General features: G+C 38.1%; 1 protein-coding gene across 9 annotated transcripts in view; it reads left to right on the plus strand.

The window, feature by feature from the left end:
• Positions 1-27,894, plus strand: part of DOCK3 (dedicator of cytokinesis 3) — a 448,733-nt gene that overhangs the window by 199,382 nt on the left and 221,457 nt on the right. For 8 of the 9 annotated variants that reach the window (XM_087431091.1, XM_087431098.1, XM_087431092.1 and 5 more), the window contains exon 6: positions 18,244-18,392. The exons of the other annotated variant lie outside the window; for it this stretch is intronic. In XM_087431091.1, coding sequence (XP_087287217.1) covers positions 18,244-18,392 — 149 coding nt within the window. The remainder of the gene's footprint in view (positions 1-18,243; positions 18,393-27,894) is intronic. 9 annotated transcript variants of the gene reach the window in all.

The following is a 27,894-nucleotide window of genomic DNA, read 5'->3' on the forward strand; positions in this document are numbered from 1 at the left end:
GCCGGCCCTGTGGCTTGGTGGTTGAGTGCGCGCGCTGCGATGCTGGCGGCCCGGGTTCGGATCCCGGGTGCGCATCGAGGCACCACTTCTCCGTTCATCCTGAGGCCGAGTCCCACATACAGCAACTAGAAGGATGTGCAGCTACGACACACAACTATCCACTGGGGCTTTGGGGGGAAAAAATAAAATAAATAAAATCTTAAAAAAAAAAAAAAAAAAAAAAAAGACCTATGTGAGAGTTTCTGTGGGATATCACTGAGAGTGAGACGGCTGTATTGTAGAGTATACGCCTATTTAATTTTACCAGATTACTACCACAAATTGCTGATGGGGCTGTACTACTGTCATGATTTTTGCAATTCTGGTGTATATCAAGTGGTATCTTATTGTCATTTTCTTTTGCTGTTTTTTCTGATTAGTAGTATTGCTGACTGTTGCTTTATAGATTTGTTTTTAGGATTTCCCCTTATGTTAATTATTATGCATATCCTTTGTCTGTTCTTCTTTTGGGTTTTGTCTTTTTCTTGTTGATTTGTAGCAATTCCTTATAATTTTTAGGTCTTTGATTGCCAGTTTTGGCTGTTGTATATGTCTACTCTCTGCTCCCAGTCTATCATCTGTGTTACTTTTGTGATTCCTTCATTGTACAGAAATCCTAAATAGTAATATAATAACCTGCAGGTTTCTGCCTTATGATTTGTGCCTTGGGGTCTTGTTTAACAGTTCCTTCCTATTTCAAAGTCACAAAGATATTCCTACTACTTTTTATTTTATTAGTTCCATGGTTTTACCTTTCATGTTTATGTCTTTAAACCATCTGGAACTCACTCTCCAGATGGAAATCTGGAATCCCAACTTTACTTTTCTCAATATGATAAGCCAGTTTTCCTCATATCACCTACTAATCAAGGTGTTCATATCAGCGTAGTGTCAGCTTTGTAGAATGAGTTAGGGAGCTTCCCCCTCTTCTCAGTTTTTTGGAAGAGTTTGAGAAGGGTAGGTATTAAGTCTTCTTTGAATGTTTGGTAGAATTCACCAGGGACGCCGTCCGGTCCTGGACTTGTATTTTGGGGGAGATTTTTGATTACTGTTTCGATCTCCTTACTGGTGATTGATCTATTCAAATTCTCTATTTCTTCTTGACCCAATTTTGGAAGGTTGCATGATTCTAAGAATTTTACCATTTCTTCCAGATTGTCGAATTTGTTGGCATATAGCTTTTCATAGTATTTTCTTTTAATCTTTTGTATTTCTGAGGTGTCCATTGTAATTTCTCCTCTTTTAGTTCTGATTTTACTTATTTGAGCCTTCTCTCTTTTTTTCTTGGTGAGTGTAGCTAAAGGTTTGTCCATTTTGTTTATCTTTTCAAAGAACCAGCTCTTGGTTTTATTAATTTTTTCTATTGTTTTTTAAGTCTCTATTTCATTTATTTCTCTTCTGATTTTTATTATTTCCCTCCTTCTACTGATTTTGGGCTTTGTTTGTTCTTCTTTTTCCAGTTCCTTTAGGTGCATTGTTAGATTGTTTGAGATTTTTCTTGTTTGTTGAGATAGACCTGTATTGCTGTCAACTTCCCTCTTAGAACTGCTTTTGCTGTATCCCATAAATTCTGGCATGTTGTATAATCATTTTCATTTGTCTCCAGGTATTTTTTGAATTCTCCTTTGATTTCTTCATTGAGCCAAGCATTGCTCAGTGGTATTTTGTTTAATCGCCACATATTTGTGGCTTTTCTGAATTTCTCCCTATAGTTGATTTCTAGTTTCATACCACTGCGGTCAGAAAAGATGCTTGGTATTTTCAGTCTTCTTAAATTTATGTGGACTTGTTTTCTGGCCTAAAGTGTGATCAATCCTGGAGAATGTTCCATGTGCATTTGAAAAGAATGTGTATTCTTTGGTTTTTGGATGGAACGTTCTGTATATATCTACTAGGTCCATCTGTTCTAGTGTGTCATTTAAGGCCTATGTTTCCTTATTGATCTTCTGTTTGGATGATCTATCCGTTGGGGTAAGTGGAGTGTTAAAGTCCCCTACTATTATTGTGTTACTGTCTCTTTCTGTTTTTATCTGTGTTAATAATTGCTTTATACATTTAGGTGCTCCTAAGTTGGGTGCATAGATATTTATAAGTGTTATATCCGCTTGTATCTTTCCCTTGATCATTATGGAATGCCCTTCTTTGTCTCTTTTTACAGTTTGTTTTAAAGTCTATTTTGTCTGATATAAGTTTTGCTACCCCAACTGTTTTTCATTGCCATTTGCGTGGAGTATCTTTTTCCATCCCTTCCCTTTCAGTTTGTGAGTGTCTTTCGGTCTGAAGTGTGTCTCTTGTATGCAGCATATAGATGGGTCTTGTTTTTTTATCCAGTCAGCCACCCTGTGCCTTTTAATTGGAGCATTTAGTCCATTGACATTTAAAGTAGCTATTGATAAGTACGTACTTACTGCCATTTTTTAACTTTTTTTTCCTCAGTGTTTTAGTAGTCCATCTCTGTTCCTTTCTTCTTCTCTTGCTCTCTTTCCTTGTGGTTTGATGGCTTTCTTTAGTATTATGTTTGGGTTCCTTTTTCTTAGTTTTTTTGTATTTATTATGTGTTTCTGGTTTGTGATTACCATGGGGTCCGTATACAGTAACCTACATATATAGGAATCTATAGTAAGTTGATGGTCTCTTTAGTTTGATCTCTTTCTGAAAGCTCTGCTCTTTAACTTTCCTCCTGCCACATTTTATGTTTTTGATATCATATCTAACCTCTTTTCTTGTGAATTTGTATCCATTATCCTCTTATCATGGAAATAGATAATTTTTCCTATTTGTGGTCTTTTCCCCTTAAATAAGTCCCTTTTGCATTTCTTGTAGTACTGGTTTCTTGGTGACAAACTCCTTTAATTTTTGCTTGTTTAGGAAACTTTTTACCTCTCCTTCCATTTTGAATGATAACCTTGCCAGGTAGAGTATTGTTGGCTGTAAGTTTTTTCCCTTTAGCACTTTAAATATATCGTGCCACTCTCTTCTAGCCTGTAATGTTTCTGCTGAGAAGTCAGCTGATAGACTTATGGGGTTTCCTTTCTATGTAACTTTTCTTTCTCTTGCGGGTTTTAGGATTCTCTGTTTATCTTTTATTCTGAACATTTTAGTTATGTGTGTGGGCCTCTTTGGGTTTGTCTTGTTTGGTGCTCTCTATGCTTCCTGTACCTGGATGTCTCTTTCCTTCCTTAGGTTAGGGAAATTTTCATCTATTATTTCTTCAAATAGATTCTCTGTCCCTTTGTCTCTTTCTTCTCCTTCTGGGACACCTATAACATGGATGTTAGTGTGCTTGATGTTGTCCCAGAGGGCCATTAGACTGTCCTCACTCTTTTTAATTCTTTTTTCTTTTCCTGTTCAGCTTAGGTGATTTCCTCTAGTCTTTCATCCAGCTCGCAGATCCATTCTTCTGTATCCTCTACTCTGTTTTTGAGTCCCTCTAGTGAATTTTTCATTTCCAGTATTGTATTCTTCATTTCTTTTTTTTTTTGTAATAATTTTATTTATTTATTTTTCCCCTGAAGCCCCAGTAGGTAGTTGTATGTCATAGTTGCACATCCTTCTAGTTGCTCTATGTGGGACTCAGCCTCAGCATGGCTGGAGAAGCAGTGCGTCGGTGCACGCCCGGGATCCGAACCTGGGCCGCCAGCAGCGGAGCGCGCGCACTTAACCACTAAGCCACGGGGCCGGCCCCTGTATTCTTCATTTCTGATTCGTTCTTTTTTATATCTTCTGTTTCTTTGTTGATGTTCTCACTGAGTTCATCCATTCTTCTCCCAACATCAGTGAGCATCCTTAACACTCTTTGTTTGAACTCTTTGTTGGGTAGGTTGCTCATTTCTGTTTCACATAGGTGGAGTTTTGTCTGGGGTTTTTTCCTGTTCCCTAACTTGGAATGTATTCCTTTTCCTCCTCATTTTGCCTCTTTCCTTGTGCTTGTGTCTGTGTATTAGGTAGGTCAGCTACATCTCCTGCTCTTGGATAGGTGACCTTATATAAGTGATGCCTTATGAGAGCCGCAGCGTGCTTCCCTCAGTTCTGAATGTTCCAGGAGTGACCCCTATGTGGGCGATGTGTGTCCTTCTGTTGTGGCGTGTTTGCTCTCCCTGTAGGTGCCCAGGGAGGCTGAGCTATGCTCCTGGCCAGCTGTTGTAATGCTCAGCTGCTTGTAGTTGTTGTGGGCTCTTCAGTCTCTTTATCGGGTGTCGGGAGCCCCAGCATAGTTGGCTGCAAGTTCTAATAGCACATTTGTGTCTCAGTATTTCTTTTAAGTGTGTAGTTCCCCAGCGTGGCTGGTTGTTAGGCTCAGGGGCTTACAACTGCTGTAAGCCTCCAGCCTTTAGGTCTCTTCTCAGCTCTCTGAGGATTGCAGCTGGGTGGGGTTGGCCTCAGGCATGGGAGCACCCAATTGTTTCAGGCTTTGGAATGTGGGGCAAACCCCCATGTGGGTCTTTGAGAAGCACAAGTCTTCTGCAGCTGACAAGCCCCACCGCCCACAGGTCCACACGCACAGTCAACACAGTCCTGCCCCATGTGCGCGCCCCCACCTCCTGAAGTCACCCAGTCTCTCCATGGCGGGAGCCCCACACACTCCACCACCACCCCACACTTTCTACCTGCTCCTTGTGCACGCCTGCCCCACTGAAGTGGGCCCAGTCACCAGGCTGCAGAGAATCCAGTCACCAATCTATGCAGGCCCACAAGTTGCCCGAGGGCTTGTTGTTGGGTGGGGCCAATCCCTAGGGTGGGCTGCCTGCCCTTGCTGAACTAGATTAAATCAGTGCTCTAGTGGGTGGGGCAGACCCTGGGCTAGCAGGCCCCAGGGAGAACTCCAATGGCGTCTGCCAGTGTCTGTGTCAGCACGCCCACACCCGGTGACAACAGTGGCTGCTGCCAACATCCCAGTCCCTGGAGAGGTCTCACCTCTCACTGAGATGCACTCAGAGCCTATCAGGTGAGTCCCTTTTCACCAAAGGACTGTGCACCTTTCTTTCTGGTGATTTTAGGTTGCTTTCTGAAATGGGTGAATTTGTGCGTGGGCCCTTTAAGAGCCGATTTTAATTTCTTTGTGAGCCAGCTTTTCTGGGGGTACTTCCCATTGTTTTAGCAGCAGGCAAAGTCAGATATTATGCCACTCATCTTGATTGTACTGGGTCCGCAAAATGCCTACAGTGGGAGCTCTCCCGGCTCAGGGCCCCATTCCTCCAGGGAGGGCTCCATACCTTTGGGCTGCTCCCTGGTGGCCGTGAAGCACTGAAGCCTGTAACGGTGGCGTTTTTTCTCTCTGGAAGGGAATTTCTGCAGCTTTCACCTCAATTAGGATTGTCGTTTGTTGCAGGAGTTCCTCTTATCCAGTTTTCAGTTCTCTCTCAGGGGTAATTTTTCCATGAGTAGTTGTAAATTGGCTGTGTCCGTAGGAGGAGGTGAGTTCAGAGTCTGCTTACGCCACCATCTTGATTTCTCGCCTCAGCATATTGATTTTAATAGTTTACTTTGGGTTCTGCTTTTATAAATAAGGTTCCAAAGAAGTTTTGTTAGAGTTGGTCATTATTCTGAAGTCCATTCAACTCTGCAGCATAGTCAAAATCATGTCTGTGCTAAGAGCCAGACCATGGATAGTTGTCAGTTTACCACACAATTATCCTTTTGGAGGAATCTTTCTAGTGAACCAGATAGTCTTGCCCAGGCAATACACCTTTGCATTACCATATATGAACCTTCTTCTCTTGATCCTCATTAAAGACATGGAGCTGTGCTGATAGAAGGAGATGGATTTACCTCTTCTACCATCTCTACCAGTCTGGAAATTACAAAAAATTGAGTGGAGTTCAGAGTGGCTGCACTGAACAATGTATAAGGCTGAATACACCTGTTGTTTGTGTTAGAGGTGATTTAGAGTAGTGGTTTCCAAACTAGTTTTTCATTGTGCATCATAACCATTAAAAGTTTTTTTTGAATGCACATATACTTACTTATAATCTATGTATGTATCCATGTATATTAATGTTATTAAACATAGAAAACAGAACTAAATTTCAACATCAGAAAGATTAAATAATGTAAATTTTTATGTGGTTTAAAACCAATATTCTGTTCAGTAAATATCATCAATAGTATCATATTGGTATATGAGAATTAAACAATTATAGTATTAGATGGTTATATATAACCATATATATTTTTAATGAAAGTAACTTGATTTAAAATGCTTTACTTTTATTAAATTCTTTGTTTTATATTTTGTGATGTATCAGTCTGATGGCAGCCCATTGGGGTCAGGCCTAGGACTTCATATTAGTAATGCTTAATTTGTTTCTCTTATTTTTCAAGAAAAGAAATTATAAAATAGCTTCTGTCTACTTTATTCAGAGTAACACATTTTTTAAAAGGGTTCATTTCATCAGGAGGATGTAAAATTTTTGTGTAGAAAGTTTTTTAAAATAGGCAAAGTAAACTACTTTTTTTTTTTTCTTGAGGCTAATTAGCCCTGAGCTAACATCTGTTGCCAGTCTTCCTCGCTTTTACTTTGAGGAAGATTAGCCCTGAGCTAACATCTGTGCCAGTCTTCCTCTACTTTATATATGTGGGTTGATGCCACAGGGTGGCTGACGAGTAGTGTAGATCCACGCCCGGGATCCAAACCCGTGAACTTGGGGCACCGAAGTGGAATGCACCGAACTCAACCACTACACCTCGGGCTGGCCCCCAAACAGTACTTTTTAAGAGATAAATACATTGCTAAAATATGAATGAACAAAAGGATACAAATGAAGATCGTGGTTACCTGTAGGAGGTTGAAAGGATTATTATTAGTGAAGTGCACATAGTAAGACTGGAGGACGGGCCAGATGTGGTGCCCTGGCAAGGGTGCCGTGGTCGTAATCTAGAAGACTTGGTGATGTTTGAGAGCCATGTCAACAGCAGTGTCTTTTGGAGGGAGGGCAAGGAATGTGGTATGGTAATAACTACACTTAAGAGCACTTACTAGGTTCCAGGCACAGTTAACCCCTTACAACCCTAGACAGATGCTCTTTTTTTGTTGTTGTTATTGTTAAAAGGATGAGGCAACCAAAGTCATGCAGAGGTTAGTAAACTTGCCCAAGGCACCACAGTTGGCAGAATTGAAATAGAAAACCAGGCATTCTGACTCCAGAGCCAGTATTCTTACCCACTGTGCTGTATTGTCTCTACATTAAAAAATTATGAAACTCCAGAGCAAGGATCAGTCGTAGGAAGGCAGGAGATGGTCTGGATAAATTTCACAGGTTGAGTGTTGTTTTTTTTTTTTTTTTTATTGATGTTTCAATGGTTTCTAACATTGTGAAATTTTTGGGTTGTACATTTTTGTTTGTCCATCACCATATATATGACTCCCTTCACCCCTTGTGCCCACCCCCCCACCCCCACTGCCCCTGGTAACCACAGTCCAGTTTTCTCTGTCCATGTGTTGGTTTATATTTCACATATGAGTGAGATCATACAGTGTTTGTCTTTCTCTTTCTGGCTTATTTCACTTAACATAATACGCTCCAGGCCCATCCATGTTGTTGCAAATGGGACGATTTTGTCTTTTTTTATGGCTGAGTAGTATTCCATTGTGTATATATACCACATCTTCTTGATCCAATCGTCAGTCGAGGGACACTTAGGCTGCTTCCACTTCTTGGCTATGGTGAATAATGCTGCAGTGAACATAGGGGTGCATAAGCCTCTTTGGATTGTTGATTTCAGGTTCGTTGGATAGATTCCCAGTAGTGGGATGGCTGGATCATAGGGCATCTCTATTTTTAATTCTTTGAGGAATCTCCATACCGTTTTCCATAGAGGCTGCACCAATTTGCATTCCCACCAGCTGTGTATGAGGGTTCCTGTTTCTCCACATCCTCTCCAACATTTGTTGTTTTTTGTCTTGGTGATTATAGCCATTCTAACGGGTGTGAGGTGGTATCTTAGTGTTGTTTTGATTTGCATTTCCCTGATGATTAGTGATGTTGAGCATCTTTTCATGTGCCTATTGGCCATGTGTATATCTTCCTTGGAGAAGTGTCTCTTCATTTCCTCTGCCCATTTTTTGATCGGGTTGTTTGTTTTTTTGTTGTTCAGTTGTGTAAGTTCTTTATATATTATGGAGATCAACCCCTTGTCAGATGTATGTTTTGCAAATATTCTCTCCCAGCTGGTTGGTTGTCTGTTCATCTTGATTCTGGTTTCATTAGTCTTATAAAAGCTCTTTATAGAGTGAGTGTTTTTAATGGTGATAAACTCGAGGGGTAAATGGTAAGGGGTGGTGGAGTGGGGGAGTAAGGTAGTTTATGTTTTCATTTAAAGTTCCCAGCTGTTTTGTTCTTTTCGGTAGGTAAGGAAGAGTCATTTAAAAGGGCTAGAGCCAGATGGGTAGGATTTAGCACAACACGGTCCCTTTATGCTCTTGGAATTACGTTATGGCCTTGTGTTGAAAGTACTGTTCATGATGCATCTCTTGATAACTTTGATGCAAATGTGCTCCTTCTGCCTTTTTCCCTTCTTTGCTGCAGGAGGGTGACTCATATCCTGAAGTAGCTTGGTTGGCACGATAGCTGCTGTCATTTCTGTCCTGTATGTACTGTCACCAGATGTGAAAGCTATGAATGGACAGATGCTGTGCTCTAGTCAGGAGACAAAGCTTTCTCCAGGGCATTCTTCTGCTGTGGAATGTGTTTTGTTCCTCCTCCACTCTGGGAATGAGATGTATAAATGGTCAAGCTTTGTGTTGATTCTGACAGGGGATCATTGTACTAGTGCAGGTTTGGCTGATTTCATTTGTTAATATTTAAAGTAATAAACAGCAGTGAAGGCTGGATTGACACTCTACTTAACTTTGTGACCCAGAGCAACCCACTTGTGGTAGAGGATAGGGGAGGGCCTTTTATGGTAGGGGTTATTTAATTTCATCTTTTAAAAAAAATCAAAGATATCGGGGCAGGCCCGGTGGCATAGTGGTTAAGTTCACGCACTCCACTTCGGTGGCCCGAGGTTCACGGGTTTGGATCCTGGGCGTGGACCTACACACTGCTTATCAAGCCATGCTGTGACAGGCGTCCCCCATATAAAGTAGAGGAAGATGGACATGGATGTTGGCCCAGGGCCAGTCTTCCTCAGCAAAAAAATGAGGATTGGCATGGATGTTAGCTCAGGGCTGGTCTTCCTCACACACACACAAAAAATATATCAAAGATACATGTATATATGGGGTTTTAAATCATACATTAAAGACAACTAGGCCTTTAATGAAAAATAGTAGTTCTTGGCCCTGTCTCTCCCCGTACCTGATTCTCACTCTACACCCATTTTATTCATCTCTTTAACTATTTCTTCTGATATTTCATACTTCTAAATAATAATTTATAATGTATGTCTTGATTTTTTTCTATTTTTAAGTATCATTTAGTGATCTCCTATTATAGAAGATAAGAATTAAGCTCTGAATGTTCTTCTCCGTGCACTTATACTCTTTCCTTCCTCCAATACTTCCAAAAGAATTATATCACCATTTTTTTTGGTTAAAGCAATATGCCTGTGTAACTAGTACTTCGCCTCTGAGCCACATAGTGAATTAAGGTTACATTTCATTTCTTGTGTAACTTTGTTTTTTTATAGTTAATAATTGTTTCTCTTTTCATTTGTTTTGTTTCCTCTGTTTTATGCCTAACCCTCTGGCAGAAATGAAAATCTCCTTTGAGTATGTTCAAACACTTTAGGTATTTTACCGGTTTAATTTTTTTTCAGTGTTATCCCATATGGAACCCTCCAACTTCCTGTGTTATTCTGGTGAGAATTTTCTTTGCCCCTCTCCTAGGTCCGTTTGTCCCCTGGATTAAACCAGTGTCACCTTATTCTTGGTTTACTTCCTCATTTGATGACTCTCTTTCTGCATAGCTTCCTGTGAAAAGTATGTGGGAGAAAATTTTTTTTGAGATTTTGCATATTTGAAATGTCTAGCCTTACCTTGATTGATAGTTTGGCTTGATATAAAATTCTTGGTTACAGATAAAGTACAGAAGTTTTAAAGCATTGCTTCATTATTTTCTGCCTTCTGCTGTTGATGTTGAGAAATCCAATGTCATTCTAGTTCCTGACTCTTTAATCGACAAATTGTTTTCCATGAAAGATTTTAGAATCATCTCTTTATCCCCAGTGTTCTGTAATTTTACAGTGATGTGTCTTAGTTCTATCTTTTTTCATTGATTATACCGACTGAGTTCTGTCATCCTAAAAACTCATTTACTTCAGGTCTGGGACATTTATTTTATCACTTCTTTGACAGTTTCTTCCTCTGTTCTCACAGTTCTCTCTTCCTAGAACTTTTATTAGAATTGGACGTCATGGGGCCGGCCCCGTGGCTTAGCGGTTAAGTGCACGCGCTCCGCTGCTGGCGGCCCGGGGTTCGGATCCCGGGCGTGCACCGACGCACCGCTTCTCCGGCCATGCTGAGGCCACATCCCACATACAGCAACTAGAAGGCTGTGCAACTATGACATACAACTATCTACTGGGGCTTTGGGGGGAAAAAAAAAATTGGATGTCCTGGTATGATTCACTAGTTTTCTTATATTTTCTGCCCCGTTTATCCATTGTATTACTTTTATGTTCTACTTTCTAGCAGAATTTCTCAACTTTCTATTCCATCATTTTTACTGAATTTTGTTTTAAATTATAGCTATCCTATTTTTAAGTTCCAAAAGCCCTTTGGGCTCTGGATCTTTTTCTCCTTTTCTGTTACTATATCCTGTTCCTATCTCTATGCTCTCCAAAAATATTAATTATTATTTCTTTGAAATTTTCTTGTACTCCTGGCATTGTTTCTCTTTCCTCCAATTTCCATTTTTCTTATTGTTTGGGTCTCTTTCTGTCATGTTGGAAGCTTTCTTCCTTATATGGTGTTCTTTTCTATTCATATTTAAGAATGAGGCATTAAAATATTGACAGAAAGCTCTGTGAATGGGGCTAGTATTTACTAACTGGTGGACATTACTCAAGAGTGATCAGAAGAGGGACTGGCTTTTCGTGGGAGGAGAGCAACTGCCAATATTTCTGGGTCTTTTTCCTGGGCTGAGTTTTCCCAGTGAAGAATCCTATATTGTCCTTCCTAAGAAGGTGTAGGCCTGGCTGTCAACACTTTGGGAGCTCAGTGTGGGAAGAGTACCAGGGATCCCATCATTTACTACCTAGTCTTTGACTTAATTTCTCCTTGTTTTAACATCATCAGCTCTGTTTGGTGCCCTCCAGTGTATAGACCCTGTTTTAACCTCTGCGGGGAGCAAAGTATCACGTGGAGAAAGCTATCAGGTAGAGAAAGCCTGGCAGAGTAGAGTAAGGGTGATGATCTGAAGGTCTTACAGCCTTTTAAAAGACTTTGTTTTTTTGGTGAGGAAGATTGTCCCTGAGCTAACATCTGTGCCAGTCTTCCTTTATTTTGTATGTGGGATGCCGCCACAACATGGCTTGATGGGTGGTTTGTAGGTCTGTGCCTGGGACCCAAACCCATAAACCCTGGGCTGCCGAAGCGGAGCATGGGAATTTACCTGCTATGCCACCGGGCCAGCCCCTTAACCAATTCTCCTGTTTCCATTCCCCAAGCACACCCTCCAGACCCACCACACCCACACCAACATATACATCTTCAGAGGTTCCTGGTACCTCCAGTCCCTGAGCCTTTCTGTACCCTCCCACCCTCCCCATTTGATTTCCTCACTCTGTCACCAGGGCTTATTTTTCAGTCTTGTATTTTCTGCCAGGTTAACTACTTTCCAGCTTTCATCTTTAACATTTGGAGGAGGGGGTGATTGGGGCAGGTTTCTTATTGGTCTCTGTATCTAAGAAGAGGTACCTAGAGGAGACAGATTAAATGCTGTCTTTAAGTAGAAGTTCATTCTGTCTTGTGTAGAAGGGCTGACTGTGAGCCTGAGAATGCCTTAATTGTCCACAGCCCACTGTTAGCCTGTTCAGAATTGTGGATGGGTGCCCTTGACATCAGCAACTGCAGCCTACATTTTTCATATCACTGATATTTTCCCCACCTTTCAGTTGGTTTTTCTTCTTCTTATGAAGATTCTTATTTGTTCTAGGGAAAGAATTTTTGATCAGCTTACTTAAACTAAGATAGAGTTTCAAGTCTTAGCTCTCCTGCAAATATTTGTGTTATAAAAGAGGCTTGAAGTTTTAAAGGGTGTTATTTTGGTTATCAATAAGTCTGTAAGGGAGAATGTGTTTGGGTTGTCAGTGGAGTGAGGAAGATATCCTGGCCCCTGAGAGATGGAAGAGTAAATATGTATGCCAAGCAAATAGATTGTATAGGCACACCGCCATATTAGTGAACAGTTTAAAAAGAAGTTCCTTATTGCTTTTTTGCATTTTTATTTCTTGCAAATATTTGCTTTGAAGATCAGTATGAAAGAGCTTGAATTCAGATATTGTTTTGTTTCACAGAAATTTCTCTTTTGAACTCATTTTCAAGCCTTTGCCAGCTATGTCATTGAACAACCTAAAATGAAAGTTTAAATTTCTGGGCTTAAAACATATTTTTTGCAGAAAGGTCATTGGGGTTGCAAATACGGCAGTTTAGATATTTTTATATTATGCTGAGATGAGTCCTAGAGCTTTGGGGTATAATATAAACATTTTGAATAGGATTTGAGGTTACTTCATAGTAAGAGACTTGATTATTAATAATAATTTAAAAAAAGGAATATTGGAGAAGTTTGAATAAACTCAAGTTCTTAATGGTTAATTTTTTAACAAGAAATAAAATGAGAAAATAAGCCATCTACCTAGATATAATAAAAGAATATTCAAAAGTAAGAGGTAAAATGGAGAGAGATCTGGGAGTCTTCTCTTAACAACTTGGACTTTAGATGCAATGTTTAACTTCCATTAAATTGATTTTCACCTAAAGTTTTTAGTACTCATGGCAGGACATTTGTTCTTTTTGAGGAGAGCAGTACTTTTGATGTAATTTTCTTTTAATTAGATTTTATAATCATATTAGCATATATTAACCAGTCTGTATGCATTTGTAGTTTTAAAATAAAGGTGTAACATACTTTATGATAGATACTCTACAACTTTGCTCATTTACTAACTCAGAGGCATCATTGCAGCACAACTTTTCTTTCCACATTGGGTTACAACCAGTTTAGTAAAAATAATTTTTAAATCGAGTATTAAAACTCAAAATTTTTCTGCAGAGTTTCAGGGATTCTTTCACAATGATGAGGCAGATTCTTCTTGGCATGTAGTTGCAACATAGTTTAATTATTCTAAATTTATGCTTTCTGCTGACTCTTCAGTATACTGTCCAAATATTTTGTGACTATTCTTGACAAATATTAGACTATAGAGCTTTTGGAGAGAGTGAACGTGTTGCTAAGGTGGGCTACAGCTTTCTTTTTCTTCTTCCTCTTTTTAAAAATTTTTCTGCTTTTATTTTATCAGTGACAGGAACTAGGGATGCAGGAAAGCTAAACCTTACTGCCAACCTAATTATGCTGTTACTTTAATCCACTGAGGAGCAGGCCTCTCAGTAGACAAGGATTGTTCAGCCTGAGTGGGATATTCAGCTGTCCTGTGGCATCAGGTGATCCTAGGTAAATTGTGTGCTCTGGGGCCAGTTGCCCAGATTCCTCACCTTGAATGGTATGTATTCTCTTCTGCTAATAAACCCAATAGTGCAGCATGGTGTCAGAGCAATGCTGAGTGGAGCCTTTAGTGCTAGGGCGTCTGGTCAAAGAGGTCATTAGGTTGGCGTGGAAAAAGAAATTAGCACATTGATTGTAATAATAGTGCTGCTTTCTGATTATATGATCCATTTCATTCTTAGTGCGGGGTTAGCATTCCCAGCTTTATATATTTAGAAACAGTAACTAATTTTCTATTGGAAAAAAATACTGTACAGTTGTTCCAGCTATCTACATAACAAACTACCTCAAAGCTTAGTGACTTAAGACAACTATTTACTATATTTCATTCTTCTCTGGATACAGTGAGCTTGTTGGGAAGTTTTCACATAGAGTTTCTCACTCTGTTGCAGTCAGATGTTGGTAGGAGCTATGGTCCTCTGAAGGCTCGACTGGGCTACACATGGCATCTAAGATGGCTCACTCACTCAGCTGGGACTGCTTACTAGAGTGTCTCCTTTGGCCTTTCCATGTAGCTTGGGCTTTGCACAGCATGGAAGCTGAATTCTGAGAGGGAACCTCCCAAGACTATGTATTCCAAGAGGCAGGAAGCAGAAGCTGCAAGACTAGTTAAGGGCTGTGCCTAGAACTACCCTAGCTCACTGCTGTCGTGTTCGATTGGTCAGAGCAGTCTCACGGCCTGCCCAGATTCAAGGGTGTGAAGAAATATACTCCACCTCATACTGGAGGGGTGTCAAGGTCATGTTTTTGCAGAAGAGTCCTTGGAGTGGGAGATATTGTAGTCAACTGTGGACGATAGAACCTGTTAGAAACTCTTGATTAAAAAAATAAGTAACTATGTAATGCCTTAAAAGACTCTATTAGTATATTCTTGCATTGATATTGTATATATATGTGTGCATATATGTGTTGCATAGATATTGTATGTATGTGCATGTGTGTATATATTATGTCTGTGTATATATGTGTATATATACACATACATATAAACATATTTCTGTATCAATATACTTCATTATAATTGGCTTAAAAAAAACCACAATCGCACTTTTAATTAGTGTTCACAAATCTCAAAACCATCTGACAGTTAAACCACCTTTCCCCTGCTGATTTGTGTTACCATTCTCTATGAAACTGTTTTACATATTCTCCAACCTCTAACACCCTGTCCCATCCCACTCATGCTCGGCTGATGACCTTACTTTTTATTTCCTTGAGATTAAAGCAACCAGAGAAAAAATTTAGTTATCCTATCACCAAATCTCCCAACTACCTATGTTACTACCCATATTCTATACTTTTTCTCTCCGTGATGCTATATAGAGTATCCAGCCTAAGCGAAACCTCCCCTTTTGACCTGGGACCCATCTCTTCTTGGCTACTCAAAGATTTAACACCTCCGTCATCAAATTTTCCATCTCTACTAGATCATTCCCTTCAGCATACAAATAGCCTGAAATTTTGTCCCATTTTAAAAAACTTTCCCTTGATCACACAACTCCATTCTGCTACCCCATTTCTCTGCTTGGAATTACTGAAAATTCTACAAAAGAGTTGTCTATGCTCTCTCTCCATTCCTTTTTCTCCCATTACTCTTGAACTCACTCAACCATTCATTTAAAACTGCCCTTGTAGAGTTCATTGCTGGCCACCATAATGCCAAATCTAGGCCAATTCTCAGTCTGTATTTTATTTAACCTCTCAGTGCATTTGACAAAGTCCTCCTTAAAACAAAGTCCCCCTGTTTTCAGTACTCTCCTGTATTTCCTCTCACCTCACTGGTTACTCCTTCTTAGTTTCCTCTGCTAGATACTCTCACCTTCCTGACCTCTTAACTCAATGTCAAACTTAGCATGTCCAAGTTGAACCTTGGTCCTTCTTCCAGACACGCTCCCCAGGCCAAGAAAAAGAGTGATTGTTGACCACATTCATATCCCACATCTCATCTATCAACAGGTCCTGACAGGTCTATCTACAAAACATGTCAAAACTCCAAGCTCTAAAATTTTTACCATCACCATTCTTACCTTCATCCAGTCAGCCATCATCCTATGCATTGTTGTAATAAATAGCGTTCTGACTGGAATTCCCACTTTCCTCTTTGCCTTTTCATGGTTTATTCTCAACAGAGCACTCAGAGTGATGCTTTCAGGACTTAAGTCATATCACACGACTCTTCTGCTCCAAATCTCCAGTGGCTTCCCATCTTGCTTGGAATATAAGCCAAAGCTCTTAACATGGCTTACAAAGGCCCTGCATAACCTGGTCCCTGTTGCCTCTCTGACTGGATCCCCATTGTTCACTTTGCTTCAGCTGCACTGACCTCTTTGTTCTCCGCGAAAATGCCGAGTTCACTTCCACATGGGGGCATTTACTCTTGCTGTTTCTTATGCCTCTAAAACTTCCCCAGTTTTCCAAAATGCCTTCACCTTATTTCATTCAGGTTTCCACTTAAAGTTCAGCTCCCAAAGAAACCTTTCCCTGGCCACCCTACTGGAAGCAGTACCTTCTTCCATTCCCCAGCCAGTCCACACTTAGCTACCCACTGTCCCTACTCTGCTTTAATTTTTCTTCTTAGAACTTTTTGCTACCATCATTTATTTCTGTGGTCTGTCTCTGCTCTCCAGGATGAAAGCACCATGAGAATAGGGATTTTTGATCACAGCAAAGTGAAAACACTCAGCAGGTGCTCAATAAGCATTTGTTAATCGAGTGGATGAATAAATGCTTATGTATGTATGCAGTGGATTATTGTGTATGGTTTGATGGGAAAATAATTATATAATTCTGATTTTCTATTTTAAACTTAGACAGGTAGCCTTTTTTTATCAAAAAGAAATGATGTGCTGAAAGCAAACACCACATTGCCTTTATTGCTTATCGTCAAGATCTCAATTTTCCAGATGATGCAGTTTGCTTTGGCCTTGTTGCTTTTTGAGCTGGCATGAATTTGAGTTCTTCCCTTCTGCCAGCATCGTGTACCATCACGGTGCTTAACTTGTCTTCAGATGTTCATTGAGTGAAGAAAGGACAGCATGCTATTTGAAACGATGTAGTTAGAGTGCTTGATTTCTAAGATCTTCTAGTTATAAATAGTTTCTCTTTAAGATGGACTTTTAAAAGTCTAATGCTCCATTAGATGATTTCTAAGTGCTCCATTAGATGATTTCTAAGTAGTATGATGTAGTAGTATGATGTATGTATGTAGTAGTATGTAGTAGTATGATGTAGTAGTAAGATCACTGCCACCTAAAAACATTAGCTGATTCTACTGGTTTGTAATTTGCTTTATAATTAATTTTATTTATAGCCACTTGAAATCAAGCTTATTTTGGCAAGTGTCTTTTTAGAGGACATCCCAAATAGAAACTTTACTAACACTATGGTACCGGTTGATCTGTCTTTAAAAGCATTCTTTATAGGGCCGGCCCCATGGCTTAGCGGTTAAGTGCGCGCGCTGTGCTGCTGGCGGCCCGGGTTCGGATCCCAGGCGCGCACCTACACGCCACTTCTCCGGCCATGCTGAGGCTGCGTCCCACGTACAGCAACTAGAAGGCTGTGCAACTATGACATACAACTGTCTACTGGGGCTTTGGGGGAAAAAAATAAATAAATAAAAATTAAATGAAACACAACTGCATTAACCTGTGGCATTAAAAAAAAAAAGCATTCTTTATAGATAAGTTACATTCTAAGAATTTTAATTATCATATAAAGTTATGCTTCTCTATAACAGAAACAGAAACCTAAAAATTCCAAAATCAAGATTTCACTTGTGAGCAAATAAGACTTTAGTTTTTAAATCTATATTCTTAAGTAAATATTTTTGCTCAAGCGTCTACTGTGATGGCACTTACATTTCTTACTTGTAAGGTTAAAACCATTGTGATGTCCATAATTAAGTTCATTAAGATGTTTACAATTAACTCTTATAAAGGTAACACTTTTTATTAAACCGAAAAGGTAGAAATCTATGACACTAGGGACACGTAGTTTACAAAATGCTAATTAAAGCTAGATGAGACCTGGAAACCTGGAGTGCCTCTCACTCCAGAGACTGTGGCTTTATATTGAAACCTTAGTTCCTTCAAAATAGGGCAAGTGATTCTCTCTCCCTCAACTTGAGTATCCCTCCTGGAGAAATCAGAGATATTGGTGAATGATTGAAATCTTGGTTGTTACATACAGAGTAACTTCTGTCAGGGAAAATAGCTCTAGGCTCCTGTGTAACTTTCTGTTCTGATTAAGTTTAGTAACTTTGATTTACTGGAAAATGAATAGTCCAGGATGGAGTAGAAATAAACAAATGATACTTTGCATGATCCAGATCAATTATATTACCTGTTAGATGTCACTGTGTAGAGATTTTTAGACAATAGGAACTAAGGACTTTAAGATTCTTGAATAAGCTCCTTTTTACGTTGCCTAAAGAAGTTCAGAAAAATGAGTGCTTTCCATAGTTGAACTATTTCGCTTTCTTTTTTCATTCTCTTCCCATATCCATTTTTTATTTCATTCAACACCAAAAATGCCCCTCCAGAAACACAAAGTAGATCTTTTCTACAAGCTACGCCATGTGATGAATGAACTTATTGACCTTCGAAGGCAGCTACTGTCTGGCCACCTGACTCAGGATCAAGTGCGGGAGGTTAAGCGGCACATCACTGTGCGCCTGGACTGGGGTAATGAGTAAGTATGAGTATCGTTTGGGCATCTCTTAGTTTCGTTTATGGTAACTCATTTATCATGGGATTTGTACCTGATCAGAGCTTCTCTTTAATGATTAAAAGACGTTGTTATATTCTCCCTTAAGCTTTGATAATTTTTACTATGAGGAGTTTTTTCTTTTAGTTTAGCCAAGGAGACTCACTGGTTCTACTCACTGAAACTCTCTCAACCTCTATTTTCACTTCTGGAAAATTACATAATTGGACTGCATTATCCTCTGAGATCTCTTCTAGCTCAAATTCCTTGATTCTAGACCTCAGTGATCAGAATACATTTTTGTTCCATCTTTTAATACCTTTTTATTTCACGTGAATTTGGTGTCCTTTACATTTTATAGCCATACAATGAATCTGAATAAGCATATACTACAAATGGGAACTATCTACATCTGTATTTTAGAAGATTCTTAACTAATTTGTCATTCAAAAATAGTCCTGCGTTTATGCAGTGTGTGTGATTATTTGCTATTGCCATAAAAGTAAAATTCTAAGACTTTGGCATAGGAAGCTAGAGTAGATAGTATTCAGATTTATTTGTTCCTAGATTTAATAATTGATATAATTCTCAGGTGCTGTTGTCATTCTCTTAAAATCAGGTACATTGAACTTTGAACTGACCAGGTTGCTTCCTGTTTAAGGTATATGTATATACCTTAAGTATATTTTAGTACAAGTCTTTAGCTCTCTCTCAAGACATCATTGAAATGAGAGAAAATAAAGAGAATGGGAGGGATCCTAGCAATATATGGGATATATGAACCCATTTCTAGAAGCTGGAAGGTAGGTGGAGGATTATTGACAGAGGAAGGCCCAGTATATGTGGAGGAAACTTTAGCTAATGAAGGAGCTGCTCTGCACTGCAGCTCCCAGAATCATGGAGAATGGGAGTGTGCCTTGGAGCTTAAAAAAGGGGGATTGCTTAAAAGTATGTAAAAGGAATAATCCACAGCCATGAGCAGAAAGCCTGACAGCCAGGTGTTTGCCCTTCAGATAAACAAATACCAAGACCAACTGCCTGGGGGGAAACTGGGCAACAAGAGTGTGAAATGGGACTTTATTGCAAAGCACTCCATATTGTGGCATTTAAAGGTTTCAAAGTGTAATGACCAGATCACTTCCACTTACTAGAAAGAGAAGCTTGCTAGTCACCTACTCATGTACAAAAAACTCACCACACTTCTTCTTCTAGTACCTTTTAAATCTGAATGGACAAAGAGTATCATCAGGTATTTGAAAAAATCCTTCCACAAGGAAGAGAGAGAGACCAGGATAAACAACACACCTTACCTAGAGGAAATAACCAGGCCTCAGAGAGAACTAGAGATTAGTAAAGAACTTTTAAAAAAATTTCTGAGTAGGGGCCTATGCCATGGCCTAGTGGTTAAGTTTGGCGCACTCCACTTTGGTGGCCTTGGCCCGGTTCCCAGGCACAGACCTATACCACTTGTCAGCAGCCATGCTGTGGCAGCGACACTCATACAAAATAGAGGAAGACTGGCAACGGATGTTAGCCCAGGGTGAATCTTTCTCAGCAAAAAAAGAAGAAAAAAATCTCTGAGTATTCTCAAAGAGAATCAAGATCTATTAAGTAGAATAAAATGCTTATGAAAAAGGAATGGAGAATGTGGTTTCAAAATAAAACATTCAGGAAGGTAATTTTATGTTATCTCTAGGAAAATAAAACAAAAAGATGAGAAATGAAGAGCAATGCAGAGGTTTAATACAGGGGGTCCAACATCAGACATTATAATTTCTAGAAAAAGAACAAAGGCGATAAAGAGGAAATTCTAAAGAAAGGATAGAAGAGAATTTCACAGAGCCAAAGAGGAGGAGTTTTAGGATAGAAAGAGCCCACCAAATACCTAGTATAATGAATGGGGACGAAAATACCACAGCGAGGCACATTAAGATATTTCAGTATTCTAAGGCTGAAGAGAAAATCCTAAAAAATTTTCAGATAGAAAAACAGGTCTTCTTACAAAAGAATGAGAATGACACCAGCCTGAAAAGTTTTATCAGTAACGATGGATGCTAAAACATAATGAAGTAATATCTTCAAAATTCTTGAGGGAAAGGCCAGCCAGAATTTTATAAACAACCAAACTATCAAGTGTAAGGGCCAAATAAAGCCATTTTAAAGTATTCAGGGATGCAGAAGTTACCTTTCATGGCCCTTTTCTTAAGAAGGGACTTAAGAATGTTTTCTTGCAAAAGTGGAAGAGTAAATCAGGAAAGAGGATACACAGAATCTAATAAGCAGTGGATCAAGCCCGGAGTGATACTGTTCATCAATGGTAAAGAAAAAAGTACAACCCTAAATTGGCTATTTGTGACCTTTTAAAGTGAAAATATCTTATCCTTGTTTGTTTCATTAAATTACACCCTCTCTTGACTGTTAATAGGGTTGCTTGGCACACACCACAGACTCCTTTATAACATGGATTTCAGGTGTACCATAGATAAGACAGTGTTCTCTAAATCTGTCTTGGGGCGATAAAAATCTTAGCAAAATATAGTATGTTAACTTACAGTATAGCTACTGATCCTGTCTCCTGGGTTCCAAACAGTACTGTTATAAAATGGTATCATTGCATTTATTTAAAAGATCAATAATAGTAATAATTGCAAACATAACTTTACTATGTGCCGAGCAAATTCTTACATTTTAACTGATGACACTAACAGTTTTATAAATCATTAGGTTGCAATTTAACTACAGCTATACGTACCAGTAAATAAAGAAGAGAAATATTTTAGAACTATCAATAGCTGTTTATAATAAAACTTGGGAAACAGACCAATCAGATTTTGCAATCAAATTGGAAAACGTAAAGATGGTAGCTTGGAAACAAGTTCAAATTATATTTGAAAAAGGCAAAGACCATTATAAATACCTGTCAGTAAATTAAAGAGCGATTCCACCTTCATTATAATAACTTTTTCTCAACAAAGTGTGTGTGTAGGAGGAAGTAGTTATATGTCCATTTTAGTAAACAAAGAAAAATCAGGAGCATAGTTTCATCCCCCTCCCCTACTTTTTTTCATCCTCCCCTCTCCCTTCCCCCTGCACCTTGTTTGTATCTTCTTCCTTCCTTTCTCTCTCCCCTTCCACTTCTTTCTTTCCTCTTTTCCTCTTCTTTCGTTTTTTTACCCCAGTGGAAAATACAGTCACCTAAAAACTTAAATAAGAACTTTGTAGGTCTGTCATTATTAAAGAAAAAAGACATGTTGCCCCCAAAACTGATAGGACTATTCTCTCTAGTTCTCACTTGAACTAACTTTTTAAAAAATTTTCCTTCTTTCTTTGAAAGAAGAGATGGTATACTGCAAAAAGTAAAATCATTTTATACTGTTAGGTTATGTAAAGGAGACTGTTCCACGCAACGGCTGAGCTCTGATAAACATATCCATTGTTGCTGTTTTATGTCCTGATAGTTCCACACTTCTTGTTCCACCACACTTTTATAAATGCCATAAAATATTGAAGCTTAGCATATGTTGGCATGTGGTGAATGCACAATGTTTGCAAAATGTATTTTTACATTTTAGTTGATGTAATTAATGTTAATCATGTATAATTTGAAACTTTTATGCCTTTTTATATAAGCTCTTACACAGACATTATAGCTCTGCCTTTTCAGAACCTATTTCAGAAGTTACTAATAATAGCTATTAATAGTTTATTGAGTACATCTACCTATATATCATTGTGGCAAGTGCATGTTCTTACTTATATGTACTGTTATAATGAAATGCTATTATACTCTTCCAAGATAGCAGCTCTGTTTTACCTAACGAGGAAACTGAGGCTCAGAAGCACTTTTTCCAATGTTGCATAGTGAGTGGTAGAGCTGGTGTTTTTACTCAGAACTGATCCCAAAGCCTATATGCTTTATACAGAACTTTTCCATCTCTCTGATTATTTTTAAGTGTGAATCTTAAAACCAGACAAAGTATTGCCAGTATTTCTAGTCCATTGGTTATTTGATCTTTGTTCTGTTCCCCTAGAGTGAATACTCTGTGTCCCATAATATATATCTGATTTAGCATTGAGTTAGAGCTTTCAAGGATGGAAACTAAACTGGTGCTATACTCTTTTATTTAGAGTTCAAATTAAATGCAGAGCTCACCACATCTACATAACAATTTTTATTTTGTTTCCTGACATTAGAAATTATGATTTATTTGGCCAAAAATTTGAATATTCTGGCATTAAATATATGTGGCTTACACTTGTTGGCCTATTTGCATGTGTGTACACTCATTTCATAAATAAAAATTATTAAAATTATATTAGGTAGAAATCAGCACTTATGTTATTAAATTTTTAGAAACTAAAATACAAGAAGGGCATAAAACGAAGTTGTGTTCAAATTAACTAGCCATTATCTCTGCTCAGGCCTCCTATTCAAAGAATAATATTGTCAGTTAATTACAGTCTCTCCAAGAGAATTTTAAAATAATTTGTCTAGCAATGTAATTTTAATGTGTTAATTTAATATTTTCAACACCTTCCATAAAGATCTTGATAAAAGTTTCTTCTCAGTCTCTAATCTCATTACTACAGTAAATATAGCATAGCTAAGTTAAAATTGCATTAATGCAGGACTGACACAACCTAATTGATTTTTGGCTTAGAAAAATATCTAAGTAAGAAATGTTTTATTATTAGAATAATTTATAGGATTTTTATATTTGTCCTTTAGGTAGAAAGTACAGATTTGAATAAAATGTAAATTTATAGCTTTTGTTGAATTAGAATTGTGTTTCTATAGATTATAAGTATCAAATGAAATAATTGGTATCTTTTTATTGTCAAGTCACAATGTTTAAGACATCATCAATAAACATATAATTTTTAGTTCTTTTGTTCTTTCTCTCCATCTCCCTCTATCATATTCCCTCCCTACTTCTCTCTTTTGTACCTTCTTTCAACCCATATCTCTTTCTTTCCACTTAATTTATGTCCCTCACCAAGGGAATTGCTCTTGGAGTAAGCAACACAAGCAGTAGTTTGGGTTGTAGTATGCAGAAAATACTGCCACCCCACCTTCCATCCCAACAAGTTTCCTCTGAGTAGATTTTTAGCTAGGACTCAAAAAAGTTTATGGCTCAGTACTTTCCCTTTAAGGACCTGGTGATATTTTCCAGCTTAAGGACATCTGAAATTAGCAGAAGTTTCCAAAGACTTCTTAGAGTTCTTATACAGGTTGTTGTGACCATCAGTCAGTATCTTGCTTTACTCAAGAAGTCTAAGATAACTTATTATTTTTTTTTTTTTTGGTGAGGAAGATTAGCCCTGAGCTAACATCTGTTGCCAATCCTCGTCTTTTCGCTGAGAAAGATTGGCCCTGGGCTAACATCCGTGCCCATCTTCCTCCATTTTATACGTGGGATGCCTGCCACAGCATGGCTTGATAAGTGGTGCGTAGGTCTGCGCCCAGGACCCGAACCCACAAACCCGAGGCAGCCAAGCTGAGCACGTGAACTCAACCACTATGCCACCAGGCTGGCCCCTGAGATAACTATTTTTAAAATGCGTGTGTGTCAGAATCCTTCTGTCAAGTAATCATGTTCAAATGACTAACTTACACACACACACTCACTTTGTACGTCTGTTTTGCTCATTATCATACCCTGCACTTAGCACAACACCCGCACTTGGTAGGCACTACGCAAATGTATCTAAGTAGTGAAAGGCGTTTGTTCTTACACTTGGTGGCCCCTCATTCACCAATTTGTATTGTTTCCCTCTGGATTGATGTATTGACACAAAATCATTCCTCAAACTATTTTGACTGAATTGATTACAATCACTTATAGCCATTAGTACTTAATTTTCATCAGTATTAGTAGAAAGTCAGCAGGTGTAGTAGAAATACCATAGATTCAGAGTAAGACAAATCTAGCTTGAGATAAACCCAACTCTGCTCCCTTAATAGGCCTCTTGGTTAACCTCTCTGGGCTTCACCTTCCTCATTATGAAATGGGTCTAATACTATCTACTTCCCATAGTGCTTCGAGATGATATACATAGAATGCCTATTCCAAGTAAGCGTTCAATAAAGGGTAGCTGTTATTAGTTATAGCTTATTATATTTTTTATTATATAAATATACCATGCTTTCATTAGTGTAGTTGTTATCTGTATGCTGTTTTTACTGTAAGTATTAGAAAAAGGCACTGCTCACAGGAAATCTTAATATATCCAGCCTTTCTCAACGATTCTGGAGGAGAACTAAGTCCTAATGCTTTAAAACATCCACTGTATGTAATTAATTAACTTCAGGTTATTTTCTATGTTCTGTGGTTCAGATGAGGACCCTAGAAGAAAAAGATACAAATAGAAAATAGAGTAGAATATAGAATATTCAAAAGAAATGTAAAATTCAAAGAATTTGATATAGAGATTCAGGGCCTTTAGAAAGGTGCACCTGAAAGTATGTAGGACCAGGAGTATATCTCTTATTCACTGCTGTGTCCCTAAGTTCAGCATATGAGCCTGGCATAAAGTGGGTACTAATAAATATTTATTGAATTATTGGAATGGATGGATAAGTGATCAATGACAGGTTGTGAGAGAAGACTAAATATTTTTGTAAAGATTGTTTACCTAAGACCATTTTTGAAAACTCAGCTCTGTACTACCTCTGTATGTAGATATATGCCTCCTGTTGTGTCCATCTGTTTGAGTCTTTTTTTCAGACGCTATGTCTCTTTGATCACCATCCTTATACTTCAAGCCATATTTTGACTAATGATGTAATAATACATAATGATAATAATTATAACAGCAGTAGCAGTTCACAATGCCAGGCAATATGCTGCGTGCTTTACATGGATTAATCCTTACAACAGCCTACCATAGGAGATAAGACAGTGTGGCTTCATGAAAAAGCCAAGAAAGAAACCAGGCAATCTGACATCAGATGTCATGCTCCTATTAGACCCATGCTCCTGACTACTCTGCTGCACTGTCTTCCTTTGCTGTGAAGATAGAAAAGAGACTAGAACAGTTGACCATTCCCTGCACTTACTGTTCACTATTCTAAGAGTAAACCATAGGAAGAAATAGCCAGGAAACTCTTTTTCATAGTTGAAATTTATAGTGAGCGTGTATTGCTTCTCACTGTACAGCATCTCTGTCTTCTTCCAATGAGGACAATCCTCCAATTTAACTTTTGAAAACTACTCTTCCTTCATTGAGACAATCTTAGTAGAAGGAACTGAGTCTACAGTTTTATCAGATCATCCATTAATCATTTTTCTTATTCCTAAGATAATAAAATCGAGAAACTAAAAGATACTGTGCTCTAGAGGCTTCTAGGAGAGGTAAAACATGCTACTGTCGGGAGAATTAGCATGATGAATACGAACATTTGCTTGACTCAAAACTGCTGTATTCCCTGTATGCAGCACCATTGGTGGTACATGATTAGTCCTCAGAGAGTATCTGTGGAGTGAGTGGGTAGGTATATGTGTAGATAGTTGAATGGACAAGCAAGCTAAGGGTGTCATAATATTAAGATAGAGTTTGCGTAGATGCCCCTCTCTAGAAAGGCGCATCACTGTATGTGGTGCACTACCACAGAGTGCATATACTCAGTCCTGGCCTCATTGACTTAGATCCATCGTGGATTTTTTCTTAAGCTGTTGTATTGAAAACATCTATTTTGATTGGCTTGTTTACACAGTCCTTTTTGTTACTTAATTTAATATTTAGACTGTCTTATATATTTTGCGTCCACTAATGGTTAAAGAATATGTATGAAATTTTGTCTCTTCATTTTTGTATTTAAAAAAGTTTCAATAGCATGACTATAGAAAATTTGGAAAATGTTTTAGATGATTTATGTAATTCCACTTCCCTAATACAAATACTAATATCATTTTCGTGATCTTTCTACATGCATATAAAAGTACTTTAAATATTTGAGATCATATATGCAAAATTATCTTTATAATGTAAATTGCTTTTTATGACGAGAGGTAGAAAGGATGTGCTTCAGCTCTCTTTTGTTCTCCATGACACTACTGCCTTTACGTGCTGTTAGTGTTATCAGAGGCCTGAAATTAAGAATAGCTAATAAGAGGTGATTGAATAGAGTATTTCTTTGATAAAAGAAGACAGAATCCCAGTGGAAGAAAAATAAAATCTCTTATAGATTTAAGTGCATTAACTTCGGTAATCAGACTCAATGGCATAGTTTTACCATTAAACTGTAAACTATTGTAATTAAGGCCATGGTATATTACTGATCTTATCATGCAAAACTGTAAGGTGTTTTTTTCAGTATTTAGTACCAAAAAATTATTTCGTCTTTAAAAACTCATGTTTTTTTGTTAAAGGATAATGCAAGTTAAAATAGTTAGTTAATAGAAAAGCATGAGTTTTTATCCTTAAGAAGAAAAGACAGGTTTCTCCTTTTTTCTTACCTGCTAGAAATTACACATCTAAATTTTAATTTTTAATCATAGTGCTCATATTAGCCTGTGCGATTAGTATGTTTGCTTCTACCTTCTTCTTCATATAGGTTTGATTTTACATTTTTGTTTTAGCAATCTTATTGCAACTTCTTTAACCTCTTCATATCTTTCTCTATAAATAGGATGAAAATTGTAAAGAAAATAGTCTGCATTTTAGATACACACATGGCTTTATTTTAAATGAGTGGGAGTTTTATGCACAGAAGGACCCTACAGAATTAGTTTTGCTATCATATTCTAAAAGTAGTTCATAGTCTAGTAGAAGAGAAAAAAATATATACTTCTCCTTCCACTGTCAATGGAATACTTTTGCCAGAGGCAATAATTCATAACTGTTGTTTTGGAGTAGGGTGGTCACAGAGCAGCTCTGAGACCCTGAAGAGAGTTTTAGACCCTCTCCTCAGAAAAAATTTCATACATGAACACACTCACATACTGTTGTAAGCAGCTTCAGGGGTCCACAACCTGCTAAATCCATTGGACTCCAGGCTTAGAGCTGTTGTCCTAAAGAGTGAGAAAGGAGCTAACATTTATTGAGTATAAATTATGTAGCATATTTAAACCCAAGAGTTCTGACTGTCCAGGGTTATTTCAACTGCCTCCCAATCAAACGTTAATCACCATCACTTATTTCTTCCTGCCCAAGTTATACCAGATCTTCTAAATACTGTTTTCTGTAGTAGTGGTACTCCTTGGTTAAACTTCCATCTAAAATTTCTTAACATATTGGATGATGTGTGGTGAGTTCTTTACTGTAATCCAATGTTGGTATTAACTGATTGAAAATGAGATCAAACTCAATGGTAACATACATTTCTTTGAGTTTAATATCTTTAGGAGGTGATTTCTATGTATTTGACTTTGGATTACAAATATATTTGGACACTGAATAATTTTTTCAGCCTAATGAAAGTAATGCATGACTGAGCCTTGAGCATGCTTGTAGGATAGGGAGAAATAGAAAAGTAAACTTATTA

The sequence above is a fragment of the Ceratotherium simum genome, chromosome 5, assembly GCF_057802395.1.
Source record: "Ceratotherium simum simum isolate JZ-2026a chromosome 5, ASM5780239v1, whole genome shotgun sequence".
NCBI lineage: Eukaryota > Metazoa > Chordata > Mammalia > Perissodactyla > Rhinocerotidae > Ceratotherium > Ceratotherium simum.